The sequence below is a fragment of the Silurus aristotelis genome, assembly GCF_946808225.1.
Source record: "Silurus aristotelis genome assembly, chromosome: 21".
NCBI classification, from domain to species: Eukaryota; Metazoa; Chordata; class Actinopteri; order Siluriformes; family Siluridae; genus Silurus; species Silurus aristotelis.
Genome location: NC_139594.1, coordinates 14,209,069 through 14,222,261, shown reverse-complemented (window position 1 = coordinate 14,222,261; position 13,193 = coordinate 14,209,069). Strand labels below are relative to the sequence as shown.

Here is a 13,193-nt window from a genome sequence, read left to right as displayed (position 1 = left end):
CATTTCGTTTCTATTCACACAAGAGCATTTCTCTTTGTCTCTGCTTTCATGAATATTATGCGCTTGGAGAAAAGCTTGCAATCTCTCAATGTTAATAACTCCTATTGATGAATATGGATTAGTGATATAATTTAGCATACTGGCAATCAGTCTATTTATGTTGTTATTATAATAAAACCATGAGTTTGAATGCATGTTTATGCAACAATTTGGCATTAGCATGCATACTGTACTATACTATATAGACAAAAGTATCTGACTTTTTCAGCTATATGTGGTTTTTCCACAAACTGTTCCCAGTGTTGGAGGCACACAACTGTATTAGATGTTTTTGGATTTTTCTTTCACTTGACCTAGGAGACTCGAACCTGTTCCAGCATGACAACTGTGCACAAAGCCAGCTCCATGAAGATATGCTTAACATAGGTTAAATGAAAGATATTGAGTAACTTGCTATAGAGCTCTGACCTCACCACTTTCTGAACACCTTTGGGATGAATTAAAACTGCACCTGAGGCCTTTTAACTAGAGGTCGGACTGATTTTTGCCATTTTGTAATTAATCGCTATCGGCTGATTGTACTGCTAATTGGGCGGATTATTAGGCAGGCGCATCTGAAACGCCAAACCGTGCGTGTACATTCTGTGCTTGCATGAGAAAACAACTCTCTCCCCTACCAGTATGTAGCAGTGGTCTGTATTTGTCATCCAAACAGGCAAACTGGAAAAGCTAGTGTACTTTTTTTAACAATTTTGTGCAATTTTCATAACAGCTAATATTTGAAAAATCAGGAATAAAGTTGCCTAATGTTTTGTGATGTTCCCTGGTCCTTTTGGGTAATAAATAAAATACCAATCTTTTGGTCAGGTGTCCATAAACTTATATAGTGTACATTCACAAGTGAGTGTACCTTTGCCTAATACAAATTTTACTCATGATTTAAATAGTTATTACACCGTTAATATACATGTTATATCTTACAGATTTGCAGTACACACATTGCAGTACACTGCTTTTTGTTTTAATTGCCATCAACAAATTGAACACCACTCAAGCGCATGAGTCACATGCACTTGGTGTTATCTCTGGCCATTTCTTTTTTCAATAGACTCTTTGTTGTTTTTTTGCACATGATGGAGTTTTATTTTCTTCTAAAAGTCTGTTGGTGTCACTGCTTTCTGAAATGATCCCTTTGGCCCTCTTTGACTTTTAATAGTTTTGTACTGGTATTATTGTGAAAACTTAAATTTACAGATCACACAGGTGCATGACTGTCTAGCTGTAGAGACGAAGTATGTGACTGAAACAAAAAAAAAAATAAATAAAATCCACAGTCAAGGGGTCTGTCCAAAACGTTAAGTTTTGTCCAAGATCTGAATGTCCGGGTGTCTTTTGAAATCTATCTTACCTAATATTATTTTATCTAGTGTACCAATCTGTATAAAAATGTAGACAGAAAGGGAGAGTTTGTGGACAAATAGGCTACATTTATGTGATTAAAGAACTGAACTGAACTAAACTGTTTTTGGAAAGTCTTCACGGTTCACATGCAGAAGCCTCAACAGCAGAAAGTAAAATTTGTGGTGCAAAATTATTTAACTGACACCAAAGAAGCTTTGCCCATTCGTTCATTATGTTTTTAAGCACCAGCTTTACCGATAGTACACAGTGTCTAATTTCAAAGCATGTGGTTATTCTCTGGTCTGCTTCTGTTTCCTGGAAACGTTCTGTTCTGTTTAATGGGATGTTGTTCGGTTGACTTGTCCTTCAGTTGTTTGGATTTCTGTAATTGTTTCATTGCTGTCATACAGTATGTAGATCTGTAACAGATTTTGCTAAAGCTGAATCACCTGTTTTATTTAAGTTTTTGCAGTTAAATTTAACGATAATGATTAATGAACTGCAGGCATGCACACACACACACACACACACACACACACACGCGCGCGCACACACACACGCGCGCACACACACACCCTCTTTTTTCTTTAAGATGCAAATTTTCAGAGCAGTCTACACGATATAATCAGATTTGGCTTTGTGCCATGTTATTTGTACAATGCCAGCATAAAAAAATCCAGAGGCTTACATTCATGACAAAATAAGGACCGTTGAGCCACGCCCATGCCTGTAACTCCCAAATTTTAGACTACAACTTCCCATGATACTTTCCATAATACTAGTATACAGCTTCGAAGAATCACATTTAAAATCTATTCTGTGCCTTCCTTTTTTGCCTATACACTAATCCCCATATAGTGCATGGCAGCTGGGTTCACTATACTGTAAGAAGGGAATGAAAATGAGTGAATTCAGATACTGACAAATATCATGTGTCAGAGAGGAGAGGCTGTTGGGGGCAATTTGGTCATAAACACTACACCTACAAACTAGTTTATTTTTGTCATGTTTATTCACCGTAATATAAAATTATACAAATGATTAAAAAACACACTATTCTCTGTGGCATTTATTTGATTTTATTTTAAGTCCATTGTCTAAACTCAGCTACCACAGAAAATGTTGTAATCATGATGAATATATTCTGTATGTATATTCCATATGTAGTCGCTATATCCATTAATGAATTGCAGAACAGGATGCACTACTAAGGTTTGGAAAGGGCTCATGCTGCAGATAGTGCTGTATTATGAAGTAACATGTTTACTGTCTGTTGCAGAGATTTTAATAATAGTATATGAGGCTGTTTTCTAATCTTGTACTGTGTCTCTTTGCTAAAGGCATGTCTTCCTTTCTGTAGTTGGTTATGCCACTTGTGGACTTAGTAGTTTATGAGGATTCCTTTCAAGTGTTATGGTGCTTAGAATAGACCAGATGCCAGTAGTGCATGGGCTCTGATGTTTAAAGGGTATTTACATGTGTCTCTCTTCCAGGAGGTACTGCTATGGGTAGTTAATTAAAAAGGTTTGTTTTTTCGTGTACATAAAAAAAAAAAAAAAAAAAACATAAATATAAGTTTTTTTAATTGTTACTTGTGAAATTTCTAAGATTTGCATTGCATATTCTCTTAGTAGCATGCAAAGATGACAAAAGTACACACATCCTTCACTCAAGCAGAAGTACAGATACACGTTATCAAATAAACTCTGGTAAAAGTTGAAGTACCGACTACACAGTTTAACTCAAGTTAAAGTAAGAAGTATGAACTCTTACATGTACTTAAGTAAAAGGTAGTAATTACTACTACCTGTTTTAATGTCATGCTGGTAACTGGACTTCACATCATAGTAATATATTTATACAAAAGAATTTTAAATGTTGTTATCTAATGAATGTATCCTGGCTGAACAACCACCATATAGAACACAAGCAGAGAAAAGATGACGATGAACAGGTGATCAGGAATGACTCTGTTCTCAGTCATTTTTACATCACTGACTCTCTCTGTCTCATCTATGTCAGCCATACGTCTTGTTGCCTTCTGCCTTGCTCATTGTTTGTAGGCTTCATAGCTTTATAGTTTAGCTTATGTCTGTGATGTGTGATAGCCAATAAATTATACACCAGTGGAAGGTTGAAAAAGCCACGCAATGACAAGAAATAAGTTGATGGACTGAGAACGGTGCACAATAAAAAGAAGAAATATTGATCATGTCAACAAACAGATTAAAACTAAAGTAATGAACCTGTTCTAAAAATGTAAAAAGTAGAAATGACAGATATTTGTGAAAAATTGTAACGAGTGAAAGTAGTATGTTGTCCGGAAAATAAATAGTGAAGTACTGATACGAGAAAAATCTACTCAAGTACAGTAAAGAAGTATTTGTACTTCATTACTTCCCACCTCTGATAGTATGACTTCTCGAGTTGGTCAAGTTGTTGTTGCATAAGGCTCTTTGACCTTCACACCTTATTCTTTTGCTTTTTCACCACACCTCGCTTTTCCCCTCCTTCTTGTTTGCTTCCTTGCTTTATGCCCTAAAATGCATAACGAGTACATTTGCATTGATTCATGCAGCACCCAAGAGAGCATGCATACCACAGGAAATTGTGCACATGGTGGAAGCTTTTTCCTTTAATCCATTGTTAAACTGAATTTCATTTGCCGAAAGAGTAAACATAAGGGGATAAATGGGAAATAAAAACAATGACAAGAAGATGACTGTACTGAAAGTTTGAATTTAAATCAGTTTTTCCATTGGTGCTTTGGTAGAAATATCAGCTGCATTGTTGTTGTTCTCCTCCTGGATCCTGATAATGGGAATGGTTATGCCACTTTCAGACATGCAGATAGCTTTGTCTTTCATTTCCTTCTCATTTCCTCAAAAAAGAAAAAAGGTATTTAAGATAATCAACTTTGGGTAAAACTCTGACTTATCTAGCATATATGCTGAGTTAGGTCACCATGGCAAAATACCCTACACCACAAACAAGGTCCAGGGAGGATAAGTTGAACCGAACAACCCTAAGCTTCCATAAAGCCCACCTCCTCTGTCCTATCAATGATATAGGAAATAAATTGTATAACTTTTACCATGAAGTTTGGTAAAGGGTCTCTATTTCATGTTAATTCTTAGAAAGAAACAAAATCACAGTAGTTTTTTAAATACCTGTTATAATGTATAATGTATACCTGTAGGTGTCCGCAGTCTATTAGGAATTCTCAGAGGAATCATTATATTATACTTTACACAAATCCCTAAAACATGTGTTTTGGGCATAAATCTACATCTACATCTGATTGACATATAACTTACGGTTACAATGTAAGTTTAATATAAATATAGATCCCCTTAAGAAACCTAAATGAACACCTGTAAGGAATTGCCAGAGTGCCAATCCTTGCCAAATCTCAAATCTTTTTCCCAAATGGAAACTCTATGATGTAAGGTTATACAATGAATGTTTAACACATACCCAGAAAGACAATCCAAAATATTTTTCTGGACAAAATATTTCTAATATAATTGGGAGGAGAAAGGCCACACTTTTACTGAAGTTTGTCAGGTTCGGTTTTCTTGCCACTATACCAGATTTGTGCCTGTATTTGTTTGTATGAGATGTAGCATTCTACAGTACTTTATGTAGAACAGAAGATTAAGGTAGGATTTTTCAATCCTCATGATCAGCTTGAGTTCTAAAGCTAATCAGAACTGACTGTCCCATAAAACCAATACTAAACTGTTATTGTGGCAGGAAAGGCAAGAAAACCTTATAAAACCTGATTGAAACTGGCATTTCCCTCATTTCCTTTATATGAATGATAAAACTTCTGTGAGTTACCAACTAGACTATCACCAGTCTAATCCACTAGAATCCTTCCAAAGGAACACTTAATATAGAAATAGCTATCTTCTATGTACTTTATGTATACTCTTGTATGTACTTCTATGTACTCTTTTACTAGGCTAAGATGTTATAGCCAAATATTGGCTTGCTAGCTTTCTGGACCAGCTGGTTTATTCGTGCATACATATGCTGCAAATATTTATATAGCGAGCTGCTGTTGTTCTTGCAGCTGGTGTGGTCGCTCTTAATTTATCATTCAGTCAGTCATTCATGCAAATGGAGTTACATCCAGAAACCTTTAAAAAAAAAAGCTACATAGCCTGCTTCACTAGAGAGAGAAGGAAAATAAGTATAAACTCCATTTTTCTTTACATGTTCAGAGTTTAGTAGTCAGATATGTTATAAGCTTGAAATTCAAATGATGGCTTGTTGTACTGTGTTTAAATTGATACCATTTAATTGAGTGTTCCTAGATTTGATTTTTTCTTAACCTTGGAAACATAGGCACTGAAGGATGCACTTATAAGCACAAGAAACCGAATGGCCACAGTGGTAAAGCTAATTTTATAACTAGTGAGGAAAAAACAACAACTGTTAATACAGACAATATCTCATTAGCAGAATGCTTACAGAATCTGTCAGAGACAATTTTTCCCCGTGTGGTTGTATGAGCTATACGTTCTTATGTTGCCATCTGCTGGTAATACATTTTATTCAAATCTGAAAAAAATCTGTCTGCAAAGTATAAAACAGAAAGGAAAAAAAAAAACGTGGAAGGTTCTGATTTTGACAGCCTAGAGCTTGATTCATCGTGTGGCCACATAATGAGTCAGTGATGTGGGTAGACTGCCTGAAAAAGCCCGTTATGTGCCACGCCAGAAGTTTCCGTTCCCAGGCCGATAAATGACGAAGTAGAAGCAGGAGATCTGAGTCCAATTAGATTCCATTTAGTTTTTCCTTTCCATGTTTCTTTTTCTCTCTCTCTCTCTCTCTCTCTTTCTCTCTCTCTCTCTCTCTCTCTCTCTCTCTCTCTCTCTCTCTCTCTCTCTCTCACTCGAACTGGCAAAATCTGACTCACTCTAGTAGTCCAGAAGATCCCATTTAGACGTTACCACCCTTGATTTTGCAAATAATGACTATTCCTAACTATAGCAGTGCTGCCTGCAGGAAATAAAGGCTACAGTCAGAAAGGCGAGACACGACAAGCTCTCAGTACCTTTTTCAGTGTGTTTGAGGGGGGGTTCTTTTTGTGGTTTAAACATTAGGCTAGTTGTGATGGAGTTTGATGATGGTAGATTCTTCATGGAAGATTTGATTCAACAGGGCCAAGGTAGGCACTATTTGACATCTATATTCATGCTGCATAAGAGAATTGGACTCAGATGTTGGGGGGGTTCATAATTCATGAAAAATCTCCAGTAGTGCATATTTAGCCTGCTATTATGCCTTTGGATTAACAGGATTTTAACATCTTGTTCAATATAGTATTGCAAAGGACAATTTTTTAAAAGTACAATGTCAATTTGATTTGAATAAAATAATCACTGACTTTAAATAGTATCCCTTCATACATGAGTCTAGTATAAAAATGTCTGGCCTGAAATAAATAGTGCATTCTGGGGTTTTTTGTTTGTTTGTTTTGTTTATGAGAAGCTGTCCATAATGACTGTGGCATTCGCATATGATTTTGACTTTAGACAATATGCTTGGGAAAAGTTTGGCCTGGTGTAGAATTCCCAGGCCTGAACCAAACAGTAATATAAGTCTTAAAATATTTCTCACATCCCCACAGACTTTGAGAGCTGAGGGGACTGTGAGGGACCAGATGAAGGGTGGGGGTTTTGCTGAAGTATCCATTGGCCTTAGACCATATGTCTCAATGCAAAGACTGATGGAGAGGAATGGGTTGGGGTGGAAAGAGTTGAGATGGGAGATTCAGCTCCCAGTTTATCACCCTCAATGGACCATATAATGGAGCTTCTGGCATGCTTAGCACTGCCCACTACTGCTTTAAAGGCTGCACACACACACAATCATATCTTTGTCAGATGAATTATATAGTCCATAGACCATTTCTCTCACATTTTCTTGTAAATCTTGAAGGAATCTGAATTCATTAACCAATGTTTTACTGTTTAGTGTATGCTGGAATCTACCCTGAATCATGCTGTCACAGTCAACTCCAACCACAAGGGAAGTGCTTTTCCACAGTGGAAAGCCATATGGAGCCATGTGGATGAATGAAATTTTAGCCCCCGTTTTCCCTGCTCCCTCCCAATTTCCTTCCAGCATTTTCTTTTTTTTTTTTTTTTTTTTTTTTTTTTCTTTTGCTACTGTACGCCCCTCTGGTCCGATCATCACACATTGAGGTCAGATGCGCTAAATAGCTTTCAGTGAGTTTCTGTGTTTCGGCTGTAAGAGATCACGAGGCTGACAATTAAAGTACAGCTATGAACCTCTGCTGTTGCTGTTGCCGTCCACGTCTAACTGGTAGGTGGGCAATGAAGCTTTTGCAGACCATTCGGTGGGTGTAGGCTTAGATGCTGGCATTGAAATGGTTTTGGGGGCATCTTCACTGTATTTAGCATTATGGTTTATATAAGGCCTTGACCAACTTGGTAAGGGAAAATATTTTGTCGTGTATATAATGAAGTTAGGAGTTTAGTGTAAATTGTGATGACACAGGGCTTTTCTTTTTATGTCATGTGACTTTTTGCATGGCTTTTTTGCAACACTTATGATAGAATTTGGAGGTGTGATATAAAAGACACAATTCTATATAATTAATTGAGCTATGAATTGTGTTATTTAGTTTTGTCTCTGGGTCATTTTTTCTCCCTTACACTACCATTACAGTTTATCTCTTCCAAACTGTGGAAGATGAAACTGACCCCACCCTTCTGAAGAGAGTGAGCTGATAAAAAATGCCTCTAGAGGACTCCACTTTTGTTACGTCAATCACCGATTTCCAAATCAGACCTCAAGTACGATTTAAGAATGGGCAACAACTCAGCCTTAATTGCACCTTGTTATACTGCCAGTGCAGTCCAGATCATATAAGGTCACTTTCACTGTGCGGTCTTTCTATTTACCGTCCACTGTGTATCTTTTGTTCGGTTCTCTCTCTACCTTTTTTCTGATTCTCACGCTCTGTTCCTGCAGTCCCGCATTAAACTTCAGTAACCTTCAAATGAAGATAATACCTGGTAGGACACTGGGTGTGTCTGTGGACGTGCGAGTGTGAAATGTATGTATGTAAGCTCATGTATGCGTTTTTTTATGTCAGCGTGTCAGGTTGGTTGCATATCTTCATACCTGATGTGTATTCCTTCCTGCATTTAAACCGTTCTAAATTCTCTTCCATGCCAAATATAAATAAGGTGTAATTTGTCATCTAATTATGGCGTCTTTATTTGGCTCTGTGTGACAGTGACACCGCAGACTTTCCTTCCCAAAGCTACACTTGTGGCTGGCTGAGCTGCTTTGGGATTGTGTTTCATTCTGCTGTCTGCAGTGGTGTCACTTTCAGGATCATACCAAATGTTGAAGCAAAACAGAATGTTATGTGTGTGTCAAAAATGCTAGAAACATATGCTAGAAATACTGCCTACTATCTAAAGCTTGGAATGCAGTACTTTTTTTTATGATGTTTGTATTGCATAGGTGTATTTGTGTGTGTACACAGACGAGTTTGTGACATGGTGCCAAGTGAGTGATGAAAATGTCAAGGACTTTCTGCCTAGTTACTAGTTTAGTAAATAAAGAGCGGCCTGACAAAGTAGCTGTACAATTCACTACACATTGTTCAAAAATAAGGGCTTTTTTAAAAAACTATTATTACACTCAGCTCTGGTTATTTTTTATTCCTCAGAACTGTAATATGAGATCTATGAATAGTGTCTGTAAACTCTATCCCTTGGACAGACTGAATGCCCCCAGTCTTTTGAGCTTCTGGGAAGTCGGAGCATGTTTTAAGGTTTTAGGCATAAGGAAAGTTTTAACTCTGGGAAACCAATACACTCGTTACATAATGAATGAGAATGTAGAAGGACTGAAGCTGAGAAAAAATGACACGAATACTGTAAGTGTGTGTGAGGGATCGGCAGTGTGAAGCAACTTCTCGCCTGCTTTGAAGGGCAAATACTCAGAAGTTAAACTCTGCGTATTGTTTTTGCTCGTTCAGACTCTTATCAGAGTAAAAGCCAAGCAGATATTTGTGTTAATTTGCTTGTGGGCACGTGGTTAATGCGACAGGCGGGGAAAGAACTCATTTATTATTAACCTTGACCTATGAGAGTCTGCAGTGGCATGGAAACGGTAAGATCAGTTTGCACAGTGACAGAAAAGTTAAGACAGGCATTAGTGTGAAGAAACATTAAACAGATATAAGGAAATAAGAGAGCTTGTGGATGATTTGAAGAAGGAGAAAGCAAGGGAGGGAAAGAGGGAGGGGAAGAAGTTCAGCCACTTTTGCCAGAGGACGAGAGGGAGAGAGAGAGAAAGAGAAAGGAGGGGGCAGCACAGGCGCTCTCGGCTCGTGTATCCAGAATAGATGCATCGTGCTTGCGGCGTTTAAAGTCCAGCGAGAGCACCACACCCCTCTCTTCTCACCCCCCTTTCCCTCTAGCCTCCCTCACCTTTCACCTCAAGCCTCGTCCTGCTGTGTGTAAGCGCTCACCGGCAGACATTCGGTTCCAGGCCCAATGCCGGTGAGCCCCCCTGGAAACGTGTTCCCAACCCTCGTGGTTTTGGGTCATATAGTCACCTTGATAGTCGTATGGAATTGGAGGCAGAGGAAGAGGCAGCTGGAAGAAGGTAAGACTGCGATTTTAGAAGAAAAAAAAGTTGAATTTGAGAAGTTCGGTGTAGAAAATGTATTAGAATAGCTGCAAGCAGTTTCGTCTTCTGACGTTGCGTGTAAGCTTCTTGTCTTGTATACTTCTTCTCCGCACAAGTGACCACCCCTATCTCTCTCTCTCTCTCTCTCTCTCTCTCTCTCTCTCTCTCTCTCTCTCTCTCTCTCGCTCTCTCTCGCTCTCTCTCTCTCTCCCCTTTTTCCGGGCATGGCGTACTGCAACGCTTAACCCTGTAATTGCCAAGTTGAAACAGATGACGTTTTAGAGGCGTATCCTTACTCACTCTATTCAGCTCCCAGTCAAAGCCTACGTTGCTATTGAATTTATGTCTGTAGAGAAGAAAAAAACTTCATGAAGCTAATGATTTTAAATCCTACCCTTACAGTTTTACTCGAACTTTTGTGCCATTTTGGATGCATGACAGGAAGAATGTCAGGAATGTTAATCGTCAAAGGCATACAGAGGATCCACCTGTTTTTTTTTTTTTGTTTTTTTTTGTTTTTTTGTTGCAGCCGTTTACAAATAAGTGCATAGTTACGTTGACCTTTTTTAAAGGTTTCACTGAGAGGCTTTTAACATCTTCAGGCAAAGAGGTCAACAAAGCCACTCCCTAAACACAGGTGTTGGATGACAGAAGAGCTGCGGTGTACACAAGCGTATTCATCTTTCTTCGATTATGACTGCAAACATTGCAGTGTTCAACATTTTTTCTACATTTATGCCTGCTTGTTATATGTGTCACTCCGGGTAGCTGAGGCTGGGTATTTGGGTGTGTCCATTCCAGCTAGTTTGCCTGGTAAATAATCTGCAGTCATCACACTTTGTGTATGCTTACCTACATTTGCATAGTCCACTCGCAGAAATAAACCTGAATATCTTGTCCAACCGGCAATCGTTTATTTATGGTCAGCAGCACAAAGCTTAGTCAGAAGAATGCTTTTGTTTGTAAAAACCGTCAAACTTGAGTTCTTTGTCATGCACACAGGATGAGTGTCCCATTGTGCAGAATGTTTCAATAATTCAGTCTGGATGTTAAAAAACACTATTAAATTAGTACATTTCAAGGATTTTTAAATCAACTGGAACACTTGACTGTATACTGGTAACAGTTTAATTGTGTAACTATATTGCTGTCATACCAGTTTTTCTTTAATCATACTTAGTATTATACTGAATTAATAAAAAAAAAAAAATTCTAATAAGTATGTAACAAAAAAATTTTGTACCGCTTTAAGCATTTCCGAGTAGCTAGCATCGATCTACTTAAGTTAATGATAACTCACCTGCTGGTTTTTATCCCTAATTAAAGGAAGTAATGAAAGCTTCTGTATAGCTTATTAATCAATCAATCAATCAATCAATCAATCAATCAAAGATTTAATTTAGATTAAACAGGGTTTACTTTTTTGTATTTAAAATGCAGCAGCATTACTATAATACACAGTATAAAATAATACCCTCTGGGATGAATAAAGTGATCTATCTATCTATCTATCTATCTATCTATCTATCTATCTATCTATCTATCTATCTATCTATCTATCTGTCTGTCTGTCTGTCTGTCTGTCTGTCTGTCTGTCTGTCTGTCTGTCTGTCTGTCTGTCTCAGGGTTATATTTAGGGTTGGGGTAGGGGTTAACTAGGTCAAAAGGGCCAGAATTCTTTACAGTGTCTTTGGTAAATAATAATAATAATATTGATAATATTAATGTTGACTAATGATGTTTTATATACATATATATCACTGCACTATCACGTGTGGTTTGTAGGAGAAAGTGCTTTTAAGAAAGTGCAGAGCAGGTGATGATGCTAAATTTAGATCTCCTTGTTTCATGTGCCATGTAATAATGTTGGGAACATACCATTCCAACATCGCAGCCCTCACCTATTGGTCTACAGTACAGTAAGCAGTTTCACAAGCATCCAGCTGACAATCATTCATGGTTGTAAGTCAGGTAGTTATTTAAAGACCTGCCCAGAGGTGATTTAAATAAGAAACGCGCTCATACGGAGAGCTCCAGAGCTCAAACGTAGTTTATTTAAGTCTCTAAACAGAGAGTATGTGTATCCTGGATACCGCCATAACACCGTCGCTTTCCAACAAGGTCGAACTTCTTTACGCTGGGAGGCACGTCAGACTATTTGATATAGTGCTCCAGTGACTGCTGGGCAAACATTATTAGACATCCTGAATATAACTGTTAAAAAAGAGTTGGAGAAAATGGAAAATAATCGTTTCAGAACGCTGAACTTGACACAGAATAAGGATAAAGGAAGGATGTTATAAATCCATTAATAAAAGGGTGTAATTGGCGAACTGGATTTGGGTGGGTCTATTATCAGTGGTATGTTAGTTATGTAATTTTATTGTTCAGAGGAAACCTTGAGAAAGATTTTCTTTTTTTTTTATGATGCCCGCTCTGTTACTGTTTTATCACTTTATCTTCATTTAACTTCCTTATTGAAAACTTGCCACAAAAACCATTAGAACTTGAAGCTACAAGTTCACAAGTACACTCCAGTGAAGTGATTTTATATTAAAGATCAAGAAAATGTTTTTGTCTGCAGTGACTCTCTATGAATTATTCCCATATAGGAAAATATCGTTCATGTTTTTATTACCCAACCATTATTTAATCTATGTCCAGTCGTAAACATGTTATAAATTAACCGAATGTGAATCTGAATTCTTCAATGGAGAGTAGCTTTAGGTAGAATTAACACTCAGATTTAACACTTAGACTGTGTACTTTTCTATACACTGGCCACAGGAGCTCTTAATCAAACCCAGTGCTCCACATGCGCTGTGGTCTGGAGTGACTCAGAGTTCCTTAATGGTACGATTTTGTTGATTTCATCTGTTTTAAATAATCACATGGGGTTTGTATGACTCATATGTGCCAAATAACTTTCAGAAAACTCTAAATGTCCTCTTTTTTTTTAACCACTTTTAATTTAATACTGTGTGACTGAATTTAGTAGGACATAGCACATGCACATAGCACATGCTTTATCAATTAAAACAATGCTAGGCTAATCACTGAGCTAGTATTTGTGATCATGAATTTATATTGAGGATTAGTTTTTA

At 37.5% G+C, this 13,193-nt stretch overlaps 1 protein-coding gene across 10 annotated transcripts in view; it reads left to right on the top strand.

The window, feature by feature from the left end:
* pleca (plectin a) overlaps positions 1 to 13,193 on the top strand; it is a 92,870-nt gene that overhangs the window by 27,979 nt on the left and 51,698 nt on the right. For 3 of the 10 annotated variants that reach the window (XM_083523452.1, XM_083523451.1, XM_083523449.1), the window contains exon 1: positions 7,548 to 7,740. The exons of 2 other annotated variants lie outside the window; for them this stretch is intronic. In XM_083523452.1, the coding sequence (XP_083379578.1) occupies positions 7,701 to 7,740 (40 nt within the window). In that variant the 5' untranslated portion in view covers positions 7,548 to 7,700. Of the gene's footprint in view, positions 1 to 6,397; positions 6,581 to 7,547; positions 7,741 to 7,942; positions 10,066 to 13,193 lie in introns of those variants that run through there. 5 more of the 10 variants (XM_083523461.1, XM_083523459.1, XM_083523456.1 and 2 more) reach the window with 3 other exon arrangements.